The 26771-nt window shown below is 42.1% G+C and overlaps 1 protein-coding gene across 4 annotated transcripts in view; it reads left to right on the forward strand.

Moving 5' to 3' along the window:
* STARD13 (StAR related lipid transfer domain containing 13) overlaps positions 1–26771 on the forward strand; it is a 769773-nt gene that overhangs the window by 635132 nt on the left and 107870 nt on the right. For all 4 annotated transcript variants that reach the window (XM_069205550.1, XM_069205553.1, XM_069205552.1 and 1 more), the window contains one exon: positions 18635–18706. In XM_069205550.1, coding sequence (XP_069061651.1) covers positions 18635–18706 — 72 coding nt within the window. The remainder of the gene's footprint in view (positions 1–18634; positions 18707–26771) is intronic.

Consider the following 26771-nt stretch of genomic DNA (forward strand, 5'->3'; position numbering starts at 1 on the left):
CTGTTTTCTTGCTTTTCCTGCTGCTGCCTTCATGACCGCTGAGACCATGGGTAGCGGCAGCAGTGTCAGGAGTACCAAAGGGCTAAGCAGGGGTAGCAGCACCTAATTGGCAACCATGTTTTGTTTCAAACAGTGTTGCAGAAACAAATGGGTGTGGGAAACAACAGCCAGCAAATACATGAGACCAGGGGTACCACGTGACTGCTGCATATAAGTCCAGTAATGTTACCTAGACAGTATGTACTTGCCAGATGATTAATACCAATGTATTTTAGGAAGAAGTATAGTACTTACCTTTCGAATATACTTAACATACATCGTAATGTATTTATGTTTTAATGGACAATTGAGTCCTAAAGTACTAACAATTTAACTCTGTATGATATGTAAACAGCTTGGTATATTTCATATATGTGTCACTCTAAAGAGGTATACGTATATGAATATGTAAAACCCACAAAATCTTGATTTGCTCAAGATGTGCTCTATTAATCTATAAGTGATACATCTCTGCCACAAGAATGACATTTATTTGCTTCAGTAAATTTAAACATCTATAAAATATGGTTTATTGGCCGTAGTGTGAAAGTTATAGATTGGTGAAGGATCTAGCTTTGCAGTTGCACCCACTTAGAAGACCTATGTACTGCATGTGCAGACCAAGGTAGCCAGAAGCCCTTCATAAAACCACAGACCTATCCCCTGAAGAGCTAACAATGGTTCCCAAACTGGCCACATAAGATGTGTCAGTGTCACAAGTTAGTTTCCACAATCCACTAACTTCTACATATGTCGAGTGAGCTACCTAGACATTGTGCAGAGGAAGATGCACTTTCTAAGTCGAACTCTCACACACTGACTGCCCAGTCCATCAGTGCCAATAAGTATACAGACTACATTTACTGAAAACTTGAGCCTGTAGGCTGCAGGTTAGATACGTAACAGCAGGTTGTCAACCGAAAGAGCTGACTTTCCAGCCAGAATAATGAGCAGATTAAACAAGCACTGGGAAGGGACTGGCAGACAATATATGGTGGATATATCAGAGAAATAATAAGGCCGGTGAAAGACTTATTATTAAATATTGTTAAAAAATATAGTTGATCGAATGTCTTGAAACTATAAACACATGATAATTTGAGACATTCAAAAATTGTGATTACCACTGGTGCATATAAGGGTTAAGTCTCTGTGGGAAAATGGTCTCTTGCTAAACATCTTTATCAATATCATATCATGGGTGGAGTATATATTCATCTCATAGCAGATAGGCCATCTTATCAGTGAGATGGCCCCTGCACATTCCAAGTACGGAAGACTGAAGAGTGGTAAAATCTGCCGAGTCTGTTTCAAAAATTGTAACAGACGATTGACTACTTTGAGCACACGTTAGTTAAGATTTTATTAATAAACACAAAACTAGTGGTTGTCAAACAATAGGTCTTCTAAGTAGATCGCCGGTTCATATTTCTGCCTGTGGGAGGTTTGAAAAGTATGGAAAAGAATGAAGATACCGCAATCTATCGTTTTGATTCGCACCTATCACTTACCGAAGTTACCCAACGACAGTCGAATTGGAGATAAGCTTTTGGACAGTCCCTTAGCCACCCTGACGTTGGTTGGCTATCAAAGGAAACTAAGAGTGAGGTAAATTGGTGAGAAAAGGGGAGGATCGGTGAGAGCAGTGTCAGGAAGAGGGTCACAGAAGGGAAAACAGCACTTCGGATTTCGATCTAATATAAATGGTGATAACAGCTATTGGTGTGAGGTGCTTTGAAAATGACGTCTGCAAGTAATGTATGTCATGCAGTAGAAAAAGCAACTCCGCGTTTTATTTTTATGACAAGAAGTCTCACTTAGCCGTGGCCTGTATCAGTGATGTCCTTCATAATTCAGTGGCTGCAGTCGCTCAGGGTCTACCACCGAGAATGTATCACGTTCTTTAGTTGTACCCCTTTTTGTGTGCATTCTCTGCTTACCTTCTGTTAATGAAGAGAGACGCGAGTTTGTGATCTGCTCCACATCACAGACCTTCCCCTCATGTTGTTTTCCTTTAACGCAGCATATAAAGTTAACCACAAGTTAGCTGCGATTCGTGTGTAGCTCCACCAGACGCCTTGAACTCAATGCTCGCATGCGGTCGGTTGTAAACTCCAAGTTTCTCATATTTGGCCTAAACTAGGTTTATAGTTTTGAACCCTGCGCTTGTAACGGAGGGGTTTCTCCTGCTCTTCCTCTGTAATAGAGGTCTGACCCCCCTAAATTCTCACCAGATGTGTGTACCATTGGCACGCCACGCCCATGTGCCCGCGTGCAGCCATCCAGACTGGCCTTGTGTACATTGTGATGAGGCGGGGCTCTTTGATGCTGGGAAGGGAGTGGAACTCTGGTGCTTGCTACAGACAGGAAGCCTCTGCGGCTGGAGTCTGTGACGCAGTTTCTACATACCTCATGCTAATGATCATGGAACCCTGTTTTGAATTTTTTGGAGAAGAGTGGCGACTCGGATGCTTTTTTAGCATCAATTATGTCTTGGTTGTCCATTAATGTTTTGCTTTAAACAAACTTATGAAAGCAAAGTTTTTGGTGAAAAAATGAAATCTAGTGAAACATGACTCTTTTGCTAGAGGGGGAACTTCCATTGACACCTACCTTAATGTGTCACTCGTTTTATTTACCATAATTTTACCAAAATCGCATAATAATCTCAATGAATTGACATGTTAGGTAGAAAATATATGGAACACGTGTTGTATTTTGCTATCATTGACATGTACTGGTTAGAACTCAGTTATTTGGATACGCCTCGTACGTAGTAGGCACACATTCTGTGAGTTCATTATGTACTGTCACTCACGTAGAAAGATGAGCTGGATTTGTATCCCCCTCTTCCCCATCCTTTTAAATCTTATATATTATTATACGAGTGAGTAAAATGAATGATTTAAAGAAGCTTACCTATTATAAGGCTGATTGCTGTATACAATACAAAATACTGTGTTACAATGCAAATTACATGCTGTGCCACAGAAGCAACAGAAAGAGCAAATTTGAATGTCCCACGATTACTCAGTTTATCTTCACAACATGAACCACTGACTCACTACCAGGATTTCAAGATGAGACCATCATCCCTCGGTGGTTCATAAACGTCCTTGATTATTGCTAATTTCAGGCACGATTTGGCAAAATGTGTGATCATGCTTGATCAGCAGCTGATTCTCGGGTCAATGTCATCTTCACTTTGCAGAACGTTTTGAAAAGAAAAGATTGATGGTTCTTAGTAACTAGCCTCATGTGGGACTTCTAACCTAGAGGATGTAGTAAGTGTTGTTGAGCCACACTTTTCCTGTGAGGCTCCAAAGCTTCTCCTGTTAGTGCATGTAGCCTTCGGACCTTAGAAGTGGGTTCCGGCCCAGGATATGACATCTGGCAAACAAACAGAGGTCCTTGAAGTGAATGTTCATAGAAACGTGACTGTATTTCGGCTGTTAGAAGCCAGGCGCTGAAAAGCCAGTCATTTGCAAGGTAATTGATGCTGGCAATGGTGATGAGATGTGACGTTACCAGGGATGTCAGCGATCATTATAGCTGATATTAGTGTACTTAGGACCAAAGGAGTGCAGCAATTACACATAGCGGCAATACATACCGTCCTAGATAATAATTGGGGGCCTCAGTCCCACTGTCAACTGGCAGAAATGAAGGACCCTTTGAACATGTTAATTGGATACGCCTCTGCTTTGTCCCCAGGCTTATTCTGGTGACTTCTGTCTCTTCCTCCTGCCAGGAATATTTGCCATGATCATTTATGGAGACCCCTTCTGCAAGGCCCAAAATAAATGTATGCATTATACGACTTCCTGATGTGTCTGCCGTTCGAGAAACACCACAGATTTGCCATTGCTATTTATGGCACAAGAAATCCAGATCAATGTATTTCTGAAGGCAAACATCATTAGTCTTCTTCTTTTCCCCTTCACCCCAGATACACCTGGGACCTCCTAGAAGCAGTGTCAACTCCTGCACCTTTTCTTCTCTTCACTGCGGATAAAGGGGATGTTGCTGCCAGCCTGCCCTCTAATCGATGGGTCTCTTCTACGTACCGGGCTCCCATGATGCAACCTGGTGTAGACCATTATATGTCACTCAGTGCAATCTGCCTGATCCCTCAGGGGACTTACCCCATCTCTAAGTGAAGAGCGTTTGTGCGTGTTTGCTTGAGGTGAACAAAGGGGCTACTCCAGTTTTTTTCTTAACATTTGATTCAGACAGATTCGCAAGTTGATGCAGTTGCTTCTGTCTGTGTTAGACTTCATGTTCTCGCAGTGTTAATAACTAGTGATCTGCGACTTTCGGATTCTTCTCACATGAGCATTGTCTGTGATGCTATAATGTCCCACATTCCACAAATCTGTGGAATCCGAAGGACCCACACAGGTGGCGGTTTTGTGAACCAAAGTATATCAATTTCTCACTGAGGTCTGCTGAGAATTGCAAATTAAAGCCAGACTAGGTTTAGCCCTGACCAGGAAAAATGTTTGAAAAAAATCGTGGGAAAAATGCAGTGATCGCATTCACTTACAAATGTAAAAGTTAACAATGCACTCACTTCTTGTAAATTTACCCTTAATCGACGAACCCGCCTCTTTTACAAGAGTATTGTGCTCTGCTCGTTCCAGCTGCCCGTAATGAGTTAAGATATATTTGAAATAAATGCCTCCCCCTCCTCTCCCCTCCCTTGAGCTCTAATTTCTCCGCCTCCAACTCCAGTTAATAAAGAGTAACTTGATCAAAGATAGAAATATTTTGGTTTGATGATGATGATGCAGTTGTATAGTTAAAATTAAAGTGCTTTGAAAACTATAAAGTTCCTACCAGGATGTTAGCTTACTCCATTTTCTTCTTGCGTTCGGTTGAACATCTGTGCAGACAGCTATCTACAATTCCCTCCCTTTGTCTCCATCTATAAATACAGATTTATAAGCTAAGTTCTCCAGATGATCACTTCCTTCTGGAAAACCATGGGACTGGACCAGGCCAGTGCTTGAAACACATATAAGTACCAGCAGAGGTACCCGGAGCGTCTCAGTGTCCTGCCTATGTGCAGAGCACAGTGGCAAATATACACTTGCAATGATGATCTGCATTGTATTGCTTCTTCCACAGAATTGTAAATGCTTTGTACCAAAATGACGTTTATTTTTTTTTTAAAGTGAGAGCAAGGCGTGAGACTCCATTAATGTCGCTCACTCCCTTGGAACTGGTAAGGAGGATACAATCTTTTAGAACATGCAATTATGTTCACATAGTGAGGAAGGCGTCAAGTGTTTTCTGCCCCCATTCATGCCTTTAACTTGGTTTCAAAGAGAGGGAGCACACTGCCTGCACTCCAGCAACAAAGTATAACCCAAAGCATCATGGTAAATGCAGTCAATTTGTAGTCTGTTCAAAAAGTAAAAAGAGTCTTTCACCTCCGTAGGTGCAACAAGTGCTGTATATACCTGTACACGTGTTTCTGGGTTTAGCCCGTCAGCAGGGAGCAACGTGGAATAGGGGCTTGCTTGGAATGTCGCCAAATGTCTTCTCAGGTTTAAGTACCGCTCATGGCGCACAGGCGCCTCCCAAGGCTCATCAGCCGTGGCTCAAGGGAGCCATCAAAAGACAGTTTCAAAGAGAGGGAGCACACTGCTTGCACTCAAGCAACAAAGTATAACCCCAAAGCATCGTGGTAAATGCAGTCGATTCGTTGTCCGTTCAAAAAATAAAAAGTGTCTTTCACCTCCGTAAGTGCAGCAAGTGCTGTATATATCCCTTATACACGTGTTTCTGGGTTTAGCCCGTCATCAGCAGGGAGCAGCGTGGACTAGGGGCTTGCTTGGAATGCTGTGCTTGGAATGCTGCCAAATGTCTTCGCAGTTATATACAGCACTTGCTGCACCTACAGAGGTGAAAGACTCTTTTTACTTTTTGAACGGACTACGAATTGACTGCATTTACCATGATGAATTGGAGTCATACTCTGTTGCTGGAGTGCAGGCAGTGTGCTCCCTCTCTTCAAAACCATGCATTTAACTTGGGCAACACCACCTCTCCATTCGGTGGAGTGTGCATGTTTTTTGCCTCCGAAAGGCTCATTTTTGTTTGTTTATTCCAGGTACAATCTCAGAAAAAATGTCTTGTGATTTTTTAAACGTTATTTAGACTTTTCCCAATGAGTACTTCCTTGAAACTATACATTTCTGTACTTTGTATCTGTCTTAATTCTGGAAGGTATAGAAGTGGTCTTCTGAATAACTACAGTAAATAAGGGAGTTGTAAGCAGGGCCAGCTCTAGGGCAGTGGGACTGGTGCAGTCACTCTTGGTGCTGACCTCGGGGTGAGGGATATGGGGGACAAGTATAGCAGTAGTACAGGTTTAAAAATCACCTGCTGCAAAGTTCCTTGTGTTTCCAGAAGTCTCAGGCAACAAAAATTGTCAGGGTAACTCTGGTGATTAATATTCCTGCTGGAGAGAAAGTTAGTTTTCTGTAATGGCAGTTTCCATTCATGATAAAGTAGGAAACACAGTGTTTGATTAGTAAAATAAATAAAACAATAAATACGTGTCGGGGCCCTCGTCAGGGGCCACTGCAGTTTGCACTACCAATTGCTTCTCGAACCCTGCCGGTGACAGTACTAGCACACTTATTACCATCACGTTCATACAAGTGCAGCGCTTCAGACTATTCCAGTCCCCTAAAGCTATAAGAATGGGATGGATGGCAGGTATTAGTCATTTATAATGTATATTGATTTAATTAACAACTGTTGTTGTCTTCATCTTTAAATAAAACAAACAGCGCCACCATGTGGCAGACTGTCATAAGTGGTGGTGTTGGCAATTATGTGCCGGGCACCAGATCAAATTAAGCACTGAGAGCAGAGGCTTAATATGCCTGCTGCAAAGAGCATGTACCATGCAAATCATAAAGTTACAACCATAATATAGCACAGTGCGCAATGAACTGTTATCAAAGAGCTGCATGCAAACTACATGGTATTATGCTTATCTTTTATTATCCTAATGTTTCTAAAAAAGGTTACTTTGGGTAGAAATACATTTTTATTAGTAAAACCATCCTCTGTGGAACATTTTAAAACCTGAGTTTGTGCTTCTCCAGACCACTCTGCCTACTGTTATTGGTGACATGTGACACCTACACCTTGTAATCCTTATTGTCTTATGTAACATTTCATATAGATTGATTTACATATGTATGATTCATTGGGTCGGTATAACATGTGTGATGTAAAGTGGTGTGACACCCTAAACTGGTATGAGTAGAGCTATAAAGGAAACTAAATGCATGTGAAAGAGGGGCCATGGAGAGATGAGGGACAGTGGTGAAGGATGGTGTGATAATGAGGGAATTTGTGGAGAAATACGTTTTTTTTAATGGAAATTAAAAAAAGATTTAGAACCCAACAAGTGAAGACCCCCATCTGAGTCTATCAGAGAAATTCGATTTGGAACACAATATTTGAGGACCCCATCTGAATATATCAGATAGAGTCATTATTTTATTTTTCCTTGGTGACACACATTCGTTTTATGTCAACAGTTTCTTGTTTCAGATCTCGCCGATTTTATTTGGAAGAATGCCATGTGATTTTCCAGGATCACACAATGTTCCCAGGCTGACAAAGCAGGACTAGAATTCAGGGTCTTGATTTTGCAGTTGGCAAGCTATCCATCACACTGTAGTTCCTGACACCACCTAAAGCGTGTATTCCAGGTGTGTTTTAGGTGTATCTAAAGCCAGCTTTCACTTAGTGATGCAGGAGACGTGATAAACAATATGGTGGAACAAAAGGTAAATTATTGCACTATACTAGCTTCATCAGAAATGAGCGACAACATGGCTAAAATGCACTGAGTACATTCACTAGAAAAACAAAACAATAACAATGCTCTTCTTTCTAGTTACATTATCCTTTTTCAACTGAGCCATTTCATTTGCAAGATTCTTGTGCTCTTTTTTCCACCTACAGGTGTTGTAAGATTAATTTAGATCATGTGACCATCTCCCCCTCCCACCTCTAGTCTGATTCCCCGCCCACTCCTGCATATTATAGTTAATAGAGAGTAACTTCATCAAAGCTAGAAATATTGTGGTTTAATTATGATACAGTTAAACAGTTAAAACAGATTTGATAGGTATATCTTTCCAAACTGCATGAACCACAGTTGAAAAACCACAATGAGTGTAAGGGAGGATTTGAGGCTGAAGTTTCAGGGTGATCCATCAAGCAAGGGCCGAGAAAAAAGGGGGTCCAAAAACTCAAAATCCCTATGCATTCGCCATAAACTTCTTTAGGTGGGGCTACAGGAAAAACCGCTGAACTGAATTACACCAAATTTGACTGGAAGCTAGATATTGGTCTATAGATTGTGCTTTTTGTGATTTGATGTAAGTCTGTTCAATAGGTTTTGAGAAATTAAGGTTGAAATATATTTGAATAACTGGTCAGTTGGGTTCGACAGACTCATGTTAGGTTCAGTTGGCACAGATGCAGTTCTGTTATTTTGCATTCTTATCCAACACTCCTCATCCTGCCACTTCCTCTAAGGTGAGGATCTGAATATCAGTCCTTTGCAGCTCCCATCTCTTACCACATTAGAGGCTTTCTTTATACCATGCTCCAAGCTACTCACATTAACTGTGTGTGTTATGCTTTGCACTCTTTTCACCTATTATTTTTTGATTCAAACAACCCTAGTAGCGCTCTTGAAAATACCAGCTGTTGTACTCAAGACCCTGAATACTTTGGTGTGCGTCGGTTTTTGTGCAAAGAGCCCTATATCATGAGAACAAGCAGCAGCCATGTTTGCTTATTATATGTGTACATCTACCTATAAAAGAATGCACTTCAGTGACAAGGCTTGTAGGTCACTACTTTGCCAACGGTTTTTTCATGCCATTCATTCTTTATCCGTCGAGCATAGCAGTGCGCAGGCGTTGCTTTCCGACGTGGTGGTATGTATTTGGGCTTTTAACCCTCCCCACCTCTGCCACTCGTTTGTGGGCTTGCCCTTCAAAAATCCTTTGATGATACCGGTAAATGGTTTACCTTTTTCCCGCCATTGGCCATCGCCCCGTTACATGGCTAATTGCACTTTTGCTGATAAGTTTAACTGTGAGCGCACTTCTTTTTCCATTTGTGTCTCTCTTCACACTGGTGCTCATGGCGGCCGTGGCGCTGTGAGTCTGTTGCTTATGTGAAACTGTTTTACTTTTCATTTTCAATTTATGTGGCAAGAAAGTCCGATTAGGAGTTAACAACCGTAATAGCTCTAACTCAGGCAAATGCAAGACCAGTTGCATTGCTAATACTTGTTTAGTCTTGATTGTTTTTAAACTTCACAGGTTGAATGGATCCAAAAGATATTATTTCCAGCAATAAGAATCTTATTTTCTAGCGATGTGTATTAAAACTAAAAAGGCTGCTACCTACAGCTGCCTTCTTGGATGCAGTCACACTGTTCTAGTAAGATTATAGGCGATGGTTATTTTTTATTTCGATTTTTTTATTACTAGCATAAGGATGCCACTTTAGGGGGACTTTTTTTTTTCTTTTTTTTCTTCTTTTCATTTTTGTGACAAATGCTTGCAGTAAAGAAAAATAACCCCCACAGTAGCTTGCCAACACATTGGCTTTGTCAATGCTTGTTATCTTTATATTCCCTCTCGGTACGTACACCCTCTGTTCCTACATATGCTTGATTACGCTACTCGATACTCTACACTGGAATAATAGTACTTGTTTTGCAGGCATAATCTTTCCCTGTATAAACCTATTATTTTTGTATTTACTATTTTAATTTCTTGACTGCATTGCTGTCTTTTATATCCCGTTTACGGCCTCATACTTATGTTTCAGGCTTTTAAACTCCCTTCGTGCCTTTTACGAGCTTTTCAAAACTACATAAATAAATGTAAAAAAAATGAGTTTAGCATTTCCTCTCATCAGTTTGTATTCGCACAAAATGCTAAGGCCTTCAACAGTTTCCCACGTCCCACTGCGAGGACTGAGCGAGGAGTGTTGACTCATTCGCATAAAATCTAAGTGGATAAGTTGTCAGACTGAATTTACGAGGAAAAGCGCGCACATCCCACACAAACCTATAGGCAGGGAGGCAAGCAGTACTTAATTTGTGGTTTCGGTGCGGGGCACCAGCACTTATTTTTGAGGGCTGGCATTTATTTTGCTGTCTCAAGCATTTACTGCAAGCAAAAGACATAGGGGAAAGCGGAGGAAGAGAAAAATGAAAAGCATTACAATGGGAGAAACCAGGAAGCTGCATGAACTGAATGGGCAGGGAGTGGCTGTAATTGGATTGAAGAGGCCCGAGATGGCTTCGGGATTACTCTGCCTCAGTATTCCGTTCTTGCACACTAAATTGCAGCAGCCAGGTGTTTTAAAGGAGCGCTTTGGGCACCAGCAGGATTTTATTTACAAATTAAGCACTGGAGGCAAGTAAAAGTGAAGGTACCACAGCACAGATGAATGTGTTTTTCAGTGTTCCATGTGCTTGCCTAGAGGCATGTCCACAATACTGGATGCTACTGTAAAACCAGCCAACCCACTACACAGCGGATGAAAGGACTACCTTCTCTATGTTTGCGACTTCTTTTAAGAAATCAGTAGAGTAACCTGTAGCAAAGTGTACTTACTGAAATGTACCTGATTAACTTGAATCTTCAGCTCCAGCCTTCAACTGCATGGGAAAATGTTTGCAGATCATGGTCCCAACTGCCTTTTAAAATTAATTTTTATTTTGCTCAGCAATAATCATTACGTGGGGAATGAGTTACACAGTCCTTGCCCGGCTTTTGGGATGACTTATGATCCTGCCACGGTAGACCCCGTCAGGTCACCCCATAGTCAGCAATGTTAATGAATCATGAGGGAGGGAGGGGCATCCATCAGGGGCTGTTTTATATTGTGCTCCAGGGGTTGAATAAGATCTGTGCATGTTTTTTTTTTTTTCACGCTGGGCACTATTGTATTAAAGAAGGAGCAGCAGATGCTTGTGTGGCCCCCACTTATTTTTGCTACTGAAATCACAAGGGGGTGTTCCATCACTTGCAGGCGTGGCTCCATGCACAGGAGCACACCTTTTGCCCTTACAATATCACAGAAGTGGGAAGACAGGCAAAAAAGAGTCCTGAATCAGGAGGCTCCCTGACTGTGCACCACAAATGAGTTGGCACACTCTCAAGGCACCCTGAGGGTCCACCTTTGGAGTTGAGTATAAGAGTCCCAGAAGACCCCCAAGCATTCCTTCCAGGCAAGAACAATCACATACTTCACCCACCTACAAGGAAATACATACATACTCCCTCTTCAAAGCAAAGTTGGGTTGCTGTCCGAAGGGAAAGCAGACTGGTGGCTTGGTAGTGTCTGCTTCTCAATAATATGCTGTTCACAGAGCGGGTAACACTTCATGCATGCACTGTGAACAGCATATTTTTGTGATCAGGTGCACTGTCCTGGTCTGTGTTAGGTGCACCCGGTTAAGAGTGCACTGAAATGCTAACAGGGGCAGTGCACACAAACTGTAATTTGGGTCCAGATCTTTTTCAGAGGTCCTTTGATGGAAGGCACCATCATTTCTTATCACACAAGATACTTAAGAATTCCAATCTATGGTCACTTCTGTCTTTTCACATTTAATAAGAAGTAGGGTAGGGTCATAGAAAGATATTTAACCGGTAGATGACCCTATCCTACTTTTTCTTAATTGTGAAATGGGAGGAGTGACCATAGATTGTAATTCTCAAGTATCTTGTGTGATAACTGCTTGGATTGTAGGATGTCGTACTTGAGCACATACCTCACTTCTCTCCTGTGGGGTTTGATGAACATCCTTTCTTAAGTCAAATGCCCATTCAAGATCGTAATATTCATGTTGCCTTAAACTAAACAAAATTAATATATTTTGCTCCCCACTTGACATATCGGGCTGACTACTTGTTTCATACTGGTCTTCTCACAGGAATTTATGGGGCACAAATTGAGATGTTCTGTATTATGCAACACCTGGCGAGATTCATCTAAATTTGGGAATCTTGACGTGGGGGTTATGTTGTGGTTCATGTAACACAAGCGATTTCCCATTTCAATACTTATGGCGCCTTTTAGAACAGACTCTTCTGTTAACCCGCTCATAGTCCTCCTCAAAGTCCTCCCTCTGACTGTAATGTCTATCTGAATCCTCCCGACGTGCAACACTCCCATATCTTGTAGCTGGGTTTGTGGTGTGTAAATGTTCTACATATGTAAGTACATACCGGAAAACATACTATGTTACCATAGTTTTCAGGCAGGTACTTAGTCTGATCACCCACGTGTCTTGGTAACTGATGAAGAAAGAGAAGTAGTCCCTTGGTAAGAGAGCAACGTTTGTCCCTGACACATACCTGTACCCCACCCAGCTTGAATAGTGCTCCCGCGCCTCATCACTACGCTTGTGCTTTATAAATCCCATACACGTGGCTAGCGCAAAACCTGGTTCGTTATCTGATCCCTACTTTCCATTGGTCCCCATATGAGTTTCTCAAATTTTGGCTCCAAAGCAGTTACATCGCTCAAGTATTCATCCTCTAGCAAGTGAAGAAAAGTAGTCCCTCGGCAAGTGGCAGGTTCACGATGAAACGATGCTGCCTTTCAGACAGACAGTCTTTGAACGGCGCTGTCCATTCTTTAGCATGGAATCACTTTCAGTGTTCCAGAGTCAAACAGACATGCACAATTTTTGCGGATTTCTGGGCTTGGATTTGGAACTTTGTCCATATTGATATGACTCCCAAAAGTAAAGAAAAAACACATAACAGAATTTGTTCCCTGATAAATGGCATGGAGACAGCAAAGAGCGATTTCCTTCTTCAAAAGCACCCGTGGATCAAACGCCTTTTCTAGGCTCTTAAGGCACACATTGTTTCCATCAGACAGAACCATATGCGCTTTCTTAGAATCTGCACATTGGTGGATTCATTTTCCTGGAAGGCGAGCAATGAATCATATCTGCAACTTTCACTTCTAAGGAAAATATGTAGTAAAAAAATGAAGAGTTAATGCTATGGAGTGAAACTTCGAAAGTTCCCCTTATTTGAGATGCTCAAGAGGCAAATTGTAATTTTGGTTGGACCGATTTATGTCCTTGCACTGTGCATTAACTCTTAGTTATGGAAATCCAACACTGCCTGTTTTTTAAGCCAGGAATCTATTGAGAGTTCACAATTAGCATTATCACTTTGCACAAAAGTGTTGAACGCGTAAAATAGTTTAGGCTTGCATTTCAGCACCAAAATAAGTTGCATGGCAAAGTAAAATATACGCATTCAGTAGTCAAATTTGACAAAAAATTAACACTATTAAAAAGATTGCTGACCTATTAGGCAAATTATGCACCGCAAAATGCCACCCTGCTAACAAGGATGAAAAGAGCACATGAATAATCACAACTTGTTTTACTCCATGGATCCGGCCGTATCTCTCTCACCAGTGCTTCATTCGGAAAAGAACAGGTTTTGCTCTAAAGACCTTGTGGTGGGCGCTATCCAATGCAGGCGTGCCGAGCATCAAGGCTGCCTAAGCTTGATTCCACCTCATGAATTGATCCTTCCCTATTAGCTCTGTCGTGCAGGTTATTTTTAATCCGTGCTTTCCTCTCTTTGTCACTGTTTTTCCATCGTTCTCTTCAGCCTTCATTCCGCTTTTGTATTTTTCCTCTCACTTGCTCTGGATCAAAGACTGTTGTGGAAAATTAAGTACAGGTGTGCTCCACTTGCAACCACGGCTCAAATTAAGCAAAGTCTCTAACAAGCATGCATGTTTAAATCATACAGTAATCGTAACGCATGGCTGGTTAACTTGTTTGAGTAGCAACTGTCAGGCCGAATTTTCACCGTTTGGGGCTATTTCTGCCTTGGACCTGCAGTAGGCAGGTCCCCTCCGGAGCCACTACATATGCTCATAAGTGAACACCAGTTTCCACATTGCCTCAAAATGACCTTTATGACAGAAGTAATGGAGCACCCAAATGGCAAAATCTCATTTTTCCTGGGGCTTTGAAATTTTTGCACCAGAGAAGGAGCCAGATAGTTTGCTGCACTGGGTAGCAGCCGCTTCAAACTGTAGAATGTAATAGCAGCATATTTAGCAACATTTCAGGTTGGAAAGTGGTGATATTTTAAGGGGTGTAGCTTGGCCAATAAGATTCGAGGGGTGCAAGCTTCTGATTTCCCAACAGTCACACTGGGATATCTTGTTAAAACACATGAGTAGCAAGACGATAGGGGGGCTTTTGGGGCAGTGAAAAGAGAGAGGAGGGTGGACTATTAGGGGCGCTTAAAAAACAACATTTTTTAAACTAATCAACATTTATTTTTGAAGGTCCTCAAAACTGAAATGAGAGAGAGTGTTTTGCCATGGAGTGTATGTAAAAATCTCAGGTAAAATACATCTGACACCTCACCATACCCGACTGAAAGCAGTTGTACCCAACTATTGACTGAAGAATACATTTTTTAGGGCACTGTAACACCCCAAACACCCTCTGAAGCTACGACCCTGGATATTTTTCATGGCCTCATGAAGAGGCAAAGGCTAATGCGCACACACTTTAATAAATTACGTTTAAGCTCAGAATTCGCCTCTACCTTTCGATAATTACATTTAAATGCCGTTCTCTTCTGGAATCAAAAAGTTTTTCGATTTCTTAAAAGACCCAACATGCTTCTCAGTGCTCTCGCTTCCTGTGATTAAACTTCCTCTGTCGCACTTCGGTTCACAGTCAACCCCTTTATAGTTCATAGTTCTCTCGCATGAAGTCTAGGCCTCGCGCCTTATGTTAGTAGATTGGATTAAAATGTGTTTTCTTTGAAAAATTACCATCCATCTGCACAGTATCCTTTGCCGATCCCAGGTGTCTTTTTCCTTTTTTAGGAATCCTCCTTCTCAGGGAAAGTTGGACCTTTGTTTGATTTCTGTTTTTTCAGTTCATTGTTCAGTTCATGCGTTGTTTTTCTTTCCTGACACTTTTGAGTGATCTGTAGGTCTCATGTACTTTGGGAAGAGATACAGAGGGTGGACGGTGGGGGAGGGGCACGCTTTCCTTCTTTCTCTTTGTCTCTCTGCCCTTCAATTCACCCTCCCTCCTCTCACTCTCCTCCACTCTCTCCTCCCTCTCTCCTCCACTCTCCCCACTCTCTTTTGTCTTTCTTGCTACTTCACACCTCTTCTTCCTCTTTCACCTCTATCTATCTATCTATCTATCTATCTATCTATCTATCTATCTATCTATCTATCTTTCTTCTCTATCTATCTATCTGTCCTTGAATCCTGTCTCCCTCTTCTCATTCCCCTCCCACTCTCTCCCCTCCACTCTCTCTCCCCTCCTTTGTCTTTCTTGCTACTCCACAGCTCCTCTTCTTCTTCTCACTTCCTTCTAGCACCTTTCACTCTTCTGTCTGTCTCTCGTCTATCTTAGTGGCAGTATCTATCTATCTATCTATCTATCTATCTATCTATCTATCTATCTATCTATCTATCTATCTATCTGCCCTTCAGTTCTCCCTCCCTCCTCTCGCTCGCCTCCACTCTCTGTCCCCTCCTTTGTCTTTCTTGCTACTTCACACCTCCTCTCTTTCAATATCTCCTTGTAGTCCACAGTGAAAGGAAAGGGGAACACACTCCATAGCTGCCAGCTCTGGGCCTTGGAAGCATCATGCTAGCACTGCTGTTAGAAGCAGGGTCAGTGAAGACTTGCTACCAGTGGAGGAGCGAGGGGTTGGTTAAAAGACCCGCGCGGGCCGTCTTGGTGCAAGGACGGAGGGTGTGTTCAGTGGGGGAGCTGCTCAAAATACCGTGAATGATCTGGTCTTCTCTGAAGGCAGCCAGGGGCCAGACTGGTTGTGCATCAGCACCTACCTGTCTATATCTACAACTAATTCAATGGCCCCATGTCTCTGAACACCATATTTGGTACTGTGAAAACTTCACACATATTATTGTTTTTTTTGCAGATGGTTTCTAAAAAAACAAAAATATATATTTTTGTCTGATAACGTTTTCCAGATGACTAAATATATAATGAGTTGAATGATTTGACACTCTTTGAATTGAGTTTTTAAACGCTTCTAACATTTACAGATTTGAAGGGAAAAATGATGAGCAATTATGATGCCCTATAATTTAAGTAGTTATGTTAATATGGCTGTTTAAATGAGAAGCTTTGTGATTGCTGGCACGTTAATCTCAGAGATTGGCTTTAATGACAGTAATTGCAGTTGCCAGAAATGTATATCGAGTTGCATCTGAAAGAAAACTGTCAGTGTTGTCATGTATGTGCCATAGTTTCTGCATTCAGGATTTGTGCAACAGAACATCATAATTAGTGCATTCCTCAAAAAGTTAATGGGGAATTTAAGTTACTGCTCTGTGTTCTCTAGTGCTGCAACTTAAATGCTCATCACTTCGAGTCTGCACCTTATTTTTAGCGCCAATAAGACTCCCCATTTGGCTTTGACTGTGCCTTTTGCCGATGCTGCTCAGCACTGGGAAAACGAAAAATGACATTGTTTATGCCAATGACAAACAGCATCGGTGGAAAAAAAAAAGCCTAGCACGGTGATGCATGTGTGCACAAAAATAATCAAGAATGCCCACGTATGCCCTTGACACTACGGAAGCCACAGCATGATGAACTAAAAAGGCACATGCATCCCATGCATGCACACGTGTGATGACGCTGCAGCAGCCATTTACTTTTTTGAGGTACAAGATCGCCAATGGCTATTTTGAAGCGGTAAACTAATAAAATATCTAAACTTTGTGAAAATACTTCATTTACAAAAAACGCTCTGGCCGCCAAATGCAGCATCCAGACTTGTCAATACAAAAATAAGCAGAATTATAAAAATGCGATGGGAAGGGGTGGAGAACATGGGCGCCAGAAGACATTTATTCGGGGGCATAATTTTCATGGGGACGGTGGCCGTAATAGTGCACGCAGCGTAACACTACGGCGGCCATAGTGTTACGCTGCACTGTGAGCCTGCACACCAGGCTGTACCTAAATCCAGGGCTTGGCAAGCTCCAATCCCCCGCAGATGCCCATGGTGGGGAAGCATCAGTCGATTAGCCAGGAGTTTGAGAGAAAGCTGGGTAAAAAACACTTAACTTCTCAATATTTTGGTCCTCAATATTTTTCACACAGATTTCTGTCCACACAGTATTTTTGTCATCGATATTCTATCAGACATCCCATATATCCCTCACAGGCAGTTCTTTCCATCTGCGTAAAAATATATCTGGCCTTCATCATGGCTGACCTGGAAATACAAATCAGTCCTGGCAAAAAAATTGTTGAGAATGAGGGAGTGATCTTAGAGAAGACTGGCGACGTGGTGCAATGATTCCTAACTCGATTTGAGCAGCATGCTCACTGATAGTGAAAAGGTTGTTGATGAAGATAGCTATGAGGGGGAGGTTTAGGGGAGCAGTCTATATTGTATTAACTAATTACAGAGAAGTTAGTTAAAATCAATGAGGTACTTAGACTTAGTTTGTTGCCCATTCCTATTTGGGCTTCAAGATAACGTGGGGTGAAAGCCACTGCTATACCTGGGGGAAGTGAGTATTAAACAGGAGCCTCATATGACATTTAGTTTAATTAAAGATGTTTAGAACTTGATAACAGGATTGAGGGTATCCTAGGTTGCTATTTCGTAAAAAGTATTTTTATTATCATAAACCCTGATATCTGCTTTAAGTCACCTTTCTAGGGAAGCAAGCAAAATATTAAGACTTCTGTGCAAATTATACCCTTTTAAAATACTAGCACAATCATACAATATGTCCCTGGCTCTGGTTTAATCTACCTCCATTGTTAAGCAATCAAAACATGTGACAAAGGGGAAAAGAACATTCATTATCTGCAATATGCTCATGTGTCTTGGCAAAGAAAGAGGGCTTTCTTTTTTGTTTATAACGGATGTAATTCAGGCGAGACACTAATCTCAATCAAGAAAAATGCCATTAAATATTATGACAATGCCTCCAGTTTCTCTTTCTCTGATCAGTTGCAATGTGAAATTTGACCACTTTCTTAAAGTTTGATAGTGGATAATGTTGATCTTAATTAAAATGTTGACGATAGATGCATTTCATTCACCTGTCTGTTAGTGTGACGATTCCATCGTCTTTAGCACTCCTTGTGGTTTCTTATAAGTTTGTAGGAGTTGCTGTGTATATTGAAGTCTGAAGAATGTGAAACATCAGGAATGGGAAACAATTCGTAGTGTATAATCAAAAGATTTTTGTAAAAATCAAATTTATTAGTTTAAGAATTATTGATCAAATTTTTTGTAATTGAATCGAAGTTGTAAATATAGTCACACTAAATGCTGTGATTTTGTGGCATTTTTATCTGTTTTATGTTTGTGCTTACTAAACATATTTAAATACAGAACATTTTTGGAAACCAGTTACATTTTCCTATCTTTAGTTAATAATTAGCATTCGAATGTATTCCAAAAACTATAAATTACTGATACATAAAACGCCTTATTATTTAATATTTCAGAATTGGAGGCAAAAGAAGCCTGTGACTGGCTACGATTGGCTGGATTCCCTCAGTATGCTCAGCTGTACGAGGGTAAGTTGAAGCTTTCCATTAAACATAATAAAACATTACATTTCTAGAAATGTGTTGAAGTTAACGTATCATTTTAGTCGTGCAATTTGGTTCACCCTATTGATAAAAAACACAAGTAACAAATGCTTTATGCCACAACTTTTTCCATATTCTTGAAGTTGTATAAATTACGCATCAGTATGAAAGGTGAGACTGCACCAGGATGTAGGGTTCTGGGTCTGGGATGGAAAGTTGGGCCTCCAAGTGTAGTTTGGTTGTTTAGTCAAGACAGCTTACAGGGTATGGTCTGAAGAATAATTCCAGATACTTTATAGTGTGGTTATTACATCTGTCATAAATATGACTGACCCTCACCTAATATTAATTGAAAATATAATCCACATTTTAAACATTGTGGAATTCGGTATAGAAAACCTTGAGAAGAATGGGGGTAGTCCCAAGCCTTCAACCCTAATCCTTCAAGAGATATTGTCAAGTGTAACATCTAGACATGGTCCGTATTTCGCAGTGTACAAACCTGTTCCGATATTGCTCTGTCATCCAGGGCAGAGGGGCACACAAGCTATATCCTTGCAAGGATTTTGGATTTCCACATCTTTGGAATAGTGTGACTCTGGTCCCATTGGTGCTTGCTTGGGCAAGCTGAGTATGAATCCCTCATCATAGATATCTACACTGTTTACTGCAAGTTCAGTCCATGGTTTGAGGAATCTAGGGCTTGTTCTTTAGCATTTCTGACATCAAAGTGATTCGTCCCTTTCGCTATAAGTTACACTTGGGATACTGAATGAAAAAATGTGTGACCAGACAGTAGAAACAAATGTGTGAACAGACAGTAGAAACAAAAATCATTTGAAGAGACAATACATCTTTCTCAAGATGTTCGTGAAAATAAGGCATGAGAATCAAGCATGTCTGAAACATAGGCCCGTATTTATACTTTTTGATGCTAAACTGCGCTAACGCAGTTTAGCGTCAAAAATTTTTGCGCCGGCTAACGCCATTCTGAAGCGCCATGCGGGCGCCGTATTTATTGAATGGCGTTAGCCGGCGCAAGCAGACCGGCGCTGCCTGGTGTGCGTGGAAAAAAACCACGTACACCAGGCAGCACCGGCGTAGGGAAAAATGGCGTTAGGGCGTCTTAAAAATGGCGCAAGTCAGGTTGACGCAAAAAAATCGTCTTAACCCGATTTGCGCCATTTTAAACGACGCCCAGACGCCATTTACATGACTCCTGTCTTAGTAAAGACAGGAGTCATGCCCCCTTGCCCAATGGCCATGCCCAGGGGACTTCTGTCCCCTGGGCATGGTCATTGGGCATAGTGGCATGTAGGGGGGCACAAATCAGGCCCCCTTATGCCAAAAAAAATAATAAAAAAATAAAAAATTATACTTACCTGAACTTACCTGAATGTCCCTGGGGTGGGTCCCTCCATCCTTGGGTGTCCTCCTGGGGTGGGCAAGGGTGGCACGGGGGGTCCCTGGGGGCACGGGAGGGCAGCTGTGGGCTCATTTTGAGCCCACAGGTCCCTTAACGCCTGCCCTGACCCAGGCGTTAAAAAGTGGCGCAAATGCGGGGTTTTCTGCCCCGCCAACTCCCGGGCGTGATTTTTGCCCGGGAGTATAAATACGACGCATTTGCGGCGCAGTCATTTTTTTGGACGGGAACGCCTACCTTGCATCTCATTAACGCAAGGAAGGCGTTCACGCTAAAAAATGACGCTCTTTACTCATACTTTGGCGCTAGACGTGTCTAGCGCCAAAGTATAAATATGGCGTTAGTTTTGCGCCGAATTTGCGTCGAAAAAAACGACGCTAATTCGGCGCAAACGGAGTATAAATATGCCCCATAGTGTTAGTAGTGACAATTATTTTTTCCAAATATCCTTCACATATTAATGCTAAAGAAATCATTATACATAGAAATTAACCATGCATAATAAAACATCACATATCTGCAAACTTTGATAGTATGAATATCTTATACAGTGAATTTTACAATAGGCCACCCCATTGAAGGGATGGGATCATATGTGTGAAAAACAGATCCAAAATTAAAGTCTCTAACATAGCCACACAGAGTCAGTGGCTTGGGTTCAGGGAGAATCCTTCTTGGGGATGGTGTGGATTTGGATTATTTAAAACCAAACAAGCACTGGCAATGCCAATAGGTCTGTCTTTAAACGAAAACTGTATGGTAATGTGAAGCATTACCAGTAAATAACATGGGAATGAATATGTATTTGTGTGGAAGCAAAGGACTGTGTACTAATGTTGTATGTTAAAAGGTCAGATGATAATTGCATTGTCAAACTAGACCTAAACATCCATGTAGGATAAAGACTGCCCTCCTCCCATCTGTGCTGCTGCCAGAGAAAGCACCATAAATGATCTGGTTATCAAAGACACATTAGTAGCATTACAATGTAATATATGTGTCCCTGAAAGTCCAAGCTCAGGCCGCTGAACAAATGATTAAAATAATCATAGCTGTGTGTAGGGCAAGCACTGTTTTGTGGAAGCACACAACTTCTTCCCAATCAAATCATCTAATCCTGGCTCCCAACATGTGGGAGGAGCCAAAGCACCTCTTTAGTGATGCTCACATAATTGTCTGCCAGTTTCTGCACTGTCAAGCCACACCATAAAAAGAGTTAATCCCATCCCAAAAATGCTGGAGTTTGCACAGTGGACCTCCTAGTAACAATTAATGAAGTCTACGTCCCAGGATGCAGGGACTGATGGGGCTTTAGGACTCCTACTTTTTTGAATCACAGGGCCAAACCCATGTTATATGGAGGCCAAACATTATGGTCTGCGGTGAAATGGGGGTCCGCACTGTAACTTAGAGGTCTCTTGATAGAACAGAGAGCAAATCTGTCTTTCCCTTTTTTTTCTCTCCATTTTTGGTGTTTTAACATAGCTTTGTCCATTTATTCGCTCTACTTGTATCTCCTTTTCACGAATTATTTGTGTATTCTCTCCTTTCCTTTCACTGCACTACATTGCTTTTTTTCGTTTGTTCTGTCCTCCGTTTTTAGCTTGATTCTTTCTCTGTGTTTATCACTTTTCCATTTTGCTCCATTGTGCCTCATTTTTACCTTTCTTTTATTTCTTTCACTTGTAATTATTTCACTTTCTGTCTCTGTTTCTTGCTCTTTTTCCTTTGCCGTATTTTCCTTTCCTTTCTTTTGCCTCCTTTTTTCTTTGTGACACAGGATTAGTTTGTCCTGCTTACTGTGCTTGTACATAATTGTGAACTTCATAGGAGTACCTTATTTTACTTTGAAGAAGAGCACTGGGAAGTGCATGGGCCTTCCATGGCACATTAAAGCCAGTTCAAAAGGAGAGACCAAAGACAGTGGTTCCCAACCTTTTGACTTCTGTGGACCCCCACTTTATCATTACTGGAACCGGGGGACCCCCACTGAATCATTATTGGAATTCGGGTACCCCCCACTTAGTCATTACTGAAAGCTGGGGACCTAATCTGTTAATATTCTTTAATTTTCTAAGCAGTCGCGGACCCCCAGAAGAGGCTTCGTGGACCCCCAGGGGTCCCCAGACCAAAGGTTGGGAACCACTGACCTAAGAGAAGCAGAGTCTACTGTGCAGGCCTTGACGGTTTTGATGATTTTGTCCTAAACAAAGGCTCACCTCTGCTCACTGGGGTATATTGAATAGTTTTCAGTACTTGTGATAACACTGTAGGTTTGGGTTCTTATGCCAGTAATTCAGGTGTAATGAATCATTCTTATTCTTCTGTAGTGTAGGGAATTGTGAGTGGCAATGCTTTTTACCAATTTCGGAGAGCACAAACAACTTGGAAACTAGGTACCCGCTACAAGCTCGGTACACGTCAATTTCAAAAGAGGCTGAAAGTTTAAACAAAAAATCAGGTCCTACGTGATTGGAGTAGTGTACCTCGCAATGTTTTTCACTTTATTGGATAAAAACAGAGCTTAATTTTTGCATAAATGCATAAAGGGGATGTGCTGTTGGATGTAAAAGGCCCATAGCCTTAAACATTTTAGATAGATTAGGAGCAAACAAAATATGGGTTGCAAGACGTCGTTTTTTAAATTTTAATAGTAAAACTAAAATGCCTAAATCGAGGATGATACTCTCTGTGGTAGTATTATAAGAAATTCTTCATTGCATATCCTAGTGCTATTTTAATACTGTTGCTTTAAAATAAATACATGTAAACATCACTGTGTGAAGATAGTTTACAACTGCATTTAAATATTAACTTTCAGATGCTTACTTGAAAAGGTGAAGAAATCAGTCACCTATGCATTATTTGACTTACCGCACAGGGTGTATTTCAGTGTTTATCTGTGTTATACTTTACAGTTTCCTGTATGCCTTTGCTTAACTACCAGTACACGCCTTCAGATCCACCGCTGATAGTCACTCTTAGAATAGTTTTTTAATCGCCATCGCCAGTGCTTTAAATGGAAAAATAGAAGTGCAGGTACTCTGTAATAGAGTACCTGCTTGTTTCTGAGAAGTGCCGGTACTCTGTAACAGAGTACCTGCTTGTTTCTGAGAAGTGCCGGTACTCTGTAACAGAGTACCTGCTTGTTTCTGAGAAGTGCCGGTACTCTGTAACAGAGTACCTGCTTGTTTCTGAGAAGTGCCGGTACTCTGTAATAGAGTACCTGCTTGTTTCTGAGAAGTGCCGGTACTCTCCAATTAAAAGTATTACGTTTTTCTTCAGATATGCCGGTACTCTCCCTCTCAAAATAAAAATGTGCCGGTACTCAGTACCGGCCCATTTAAAGCACTGGCCATCGCATTTTAAATAATTTGAAATAAAATACGGACAGTTAATATGCTTACAACTGAATAGAGTTTAAGTTCTGTTTTTAACACAAGTCGCTGGAAACCAATCAGAATGATGTTACTTGGTTTTGTTTAGCAAATATGATAACACAAGCCAGTTCTTGATTGCCCCACTGGTGGCAATGACCAGGGATCGCTGTGTTAATGCCTCGATCAGTTCACTTGATGAGTAAAGAGCTTAGGTCAGTGTAAAAGGTCAGATCAGCAGCGGTGTGTGGTGAGGTACACCGACAGTATATAATGCTCAGGAAAGTGCAGAGACAAGATGCGTGGAAGCTTTTAGGTGCCCTAAAATAACCAAGTAGGAAGGAAGGAGTGCAAATCGATGTGTTGTGGCAAGGAGAAAAATACAGTGATATAGACACCAAATACTAGGACAGTACGAGTGATGAGTGCAAAATAGTGGTTGCAATCCAAGTCACATAATAGAAGAACATAAAACAGTGACTGATATTTGTGAAAGGTGATAAGGGACATGGGACAATAAATGCTTTCCAGGATAAAGGCGAAAGAGTGAATGATGCCTAGCACTGGTCTGAGGAGCAGTGATGAGCGTGCATAAAGGTTTTATGTCGAAGGACATTGCATAAGGGAAGAGAAGCATGTCAGTGCTTTAAGCCCTCGATTTATGAGATGATTGGCAAGGATCGCAAAATATAAACTGATGACCTGAAAAGATCAAATAAATAACAAAGAAAAGAAATTGCCCTTCTGGCAAGCCTGGTAGTAAGCGTGACCCATCTTGTACTTCTGCTTTGAATGGGGCATGCCCAATCATCCGGAGATGCTTTCGAGACAGTCTTTCCCCAGTGCACCACATGATGCGTAGGGGACTTGATGCTCGGTTGAGTACTTGTGAATGGTCAGTCTGTGATGGTGAACACTTCAAGTGATGTGAAGTGACTAAATTATATTTGTTACCTTTTATTGAGTAAAGCTTCAATGGCTAATCTTCTATTGGAAGTATTCTGAATATTATATTCATCGTCCTCTATTTTTATCCATCCACCATATGTCAATAGACTCTACTCCCCGCTATTGACCCTCAGAATGGCATTGGTTGTTACGGATGCTACAATTTCACCTGTCACTATCATGTTTGTTTCCATTCACTTTAACCTCATTGGAATTGCCAGCAGCTGACAAGTTAGGGGCCTGAATTTAACAAGAAAAGTACCCCTGAATCAAGCAGAACATGCAGTCCTACCTGCACAATATTGAAATACCATTGGCTTGGTACTCACTATCACCTGGCTCCTGCAATTGACTTATGACATTTCTTAGGGTAAAGCTTCTGTTACATCTATTTGTGCTGGGCTGCCTAAGGTTGCCACATTCACCACAGATGCTGTAAATGTGGGTGCAGAGGTGCTGCAGCACCCCCAAAATAGCCATGCTGGAGTTCAGAGGTGAATGAGCACTAACGAAGCCTACAAATAAAGAGCCTCATTAGGAGTTTAGCTGTCGGACGAGCCAACCCCTAAATTCGCGGGGAGGATGCCACTGTCATACCAGTGGCGTCCCCCACAAGCGTATTACAATGTTCCCACTGGGCTGACCGACAGGAACATTGGATTATGCGTTCCTGCCAGGCTGACCGGCAGGAACAGTGCTATGTAATTGGTCTAGGCTCCTTTAAGGGTGCCGAGACCGCAGCACAACACCACCATCGGAATGCAGTGCAGAAAGTGCACCTTCCGATGGTGCTGGCTGGGGGACCCCTGCACTGGCACCCCTCTGTGGTTTCCGACACTGGCTTTCTGCCAGCCTTTCCATGGTGGGGTCCCCCCCACCCCGGAAAGGCTGGCAGAAAGCTGAGTAGTAATCAACGAGGCAGCGCTGAATTCAGCGCCACCCCAGCTGAGTATAGCTCCAACCACCATCACCCCATCAGGGAACCCTGTTCCTGACGGGGATGGCGGTCCCCTGGAGGGTCCGCCCACCAAACTTGTAATGTGGCGGTCGGACCACCACAGCTCCGGCAGTCCGACCGTCACCTCGAGGCTGGCAGTCCTGGGACTGCTAGCCTCATACTTAAGCCCCTTTATATCTTATTGCATTTGCTGTGAGTTAAAAGATACCGGTCTAATGTTCAGATTAGGCCTTCTGATACTTTGGTTCTTATGTTTTTTTTAAGTGATGACTTTTGTTTACTTTTCTTTCTCTGATTAAAACGTGAGAGCATTTTGTAAAGTAAAGTGTGCCACAATCTTGCTAGAGTGCGTAGAGTGCGAAAAAAAATCCTGTAGGATGTCCATTTTTTATAACACACAAAATGTAAATACCTTTCAATTAGCTGTACAAATATTTCAAAGTAGAGAAGCAGTTAAGAAAGTCCTGATGAGGTAGACTTATTTGTAATTCTGAAGTGTGATGGAAACAAATAGGATTATAATGGTCTAGACACTTGGTGATGTGCAAATGTTAAATATTAATCGAAACCCGATTTACACACATAAGCCCTCATTACAAGTTTGGCGGTCTTTTCTCAAGACCGCTAAAGCCTCACCCGCCAGTTGACTGCCATATTACGAGTGCTGAGAGATTCCTGCCAGAAATCAGGCGCAATTCCATCAGCAGTCGTGCTGGCGGTCGGCGCTGAAGATGCGGTCCCACAGCCAGCACCACCACGCCAAAAAGATGCTGCACGCTGTATTACAGCCAGTAACATGGCGTGGTAGTGTCCTGATGGCGGGGCGCTGCTGGCGGTGGAAGCACCGGGACCCATCCCACCCCGGATAACCTCCTCGATGGATGATGTAAATTGATTATCTGACTGGGGAGAGGGGTGTTGAGTGAGTGTGTGTGGTGTCTGCATGTGTGTTTGAATGCGGGGTGGGGCATGTTGAGTGCGTGCATGTGTGAGTGCGTGTTTCAATGTATGAATGCGGGGCTGAGCGGGGGTGAGTGTATGTTTGTGTGAATGCGTGGGTGAGTGGGGGTGTGTGAATGCGTTGTGGAAGGGGAGTGTATGCGTGCGTTCAGCGGTGTATGAATGAGTGTGAATGGGCGTGTAGGTCGAGTTTGTGTGGGTGCATGGGGTGTGTTTGTGTGCATGTAGGAGTGTTTGGGTACATGCATGGAGGTATGTTGATGTGTGTGTGTCCTAGCGACAGGAATGCTTATTCCTGTCGCCAGGATGCAAGACCACCAGCATTTTTCTGGCGGTGCGACCGCCAGTAAAATATTGTCAGTCTCCCGCCTCATGATACCGCTG

This window comes from Pleurodeles waltl, chromosome 8 (assembly GCF_031143425.1).
Source record: "Pleurodeles waltl isolate 20211129_DDA chromosome 8, aPleWal1.hap1.20221129, whole genome shotgun sequence".
Classification (NCBI taxonomy): Eukaryota; Metazoa; Chordata; class Amphibia; order Caudata; family Salamandridae; genus Pleurodeles; species Pleurodeles waltl.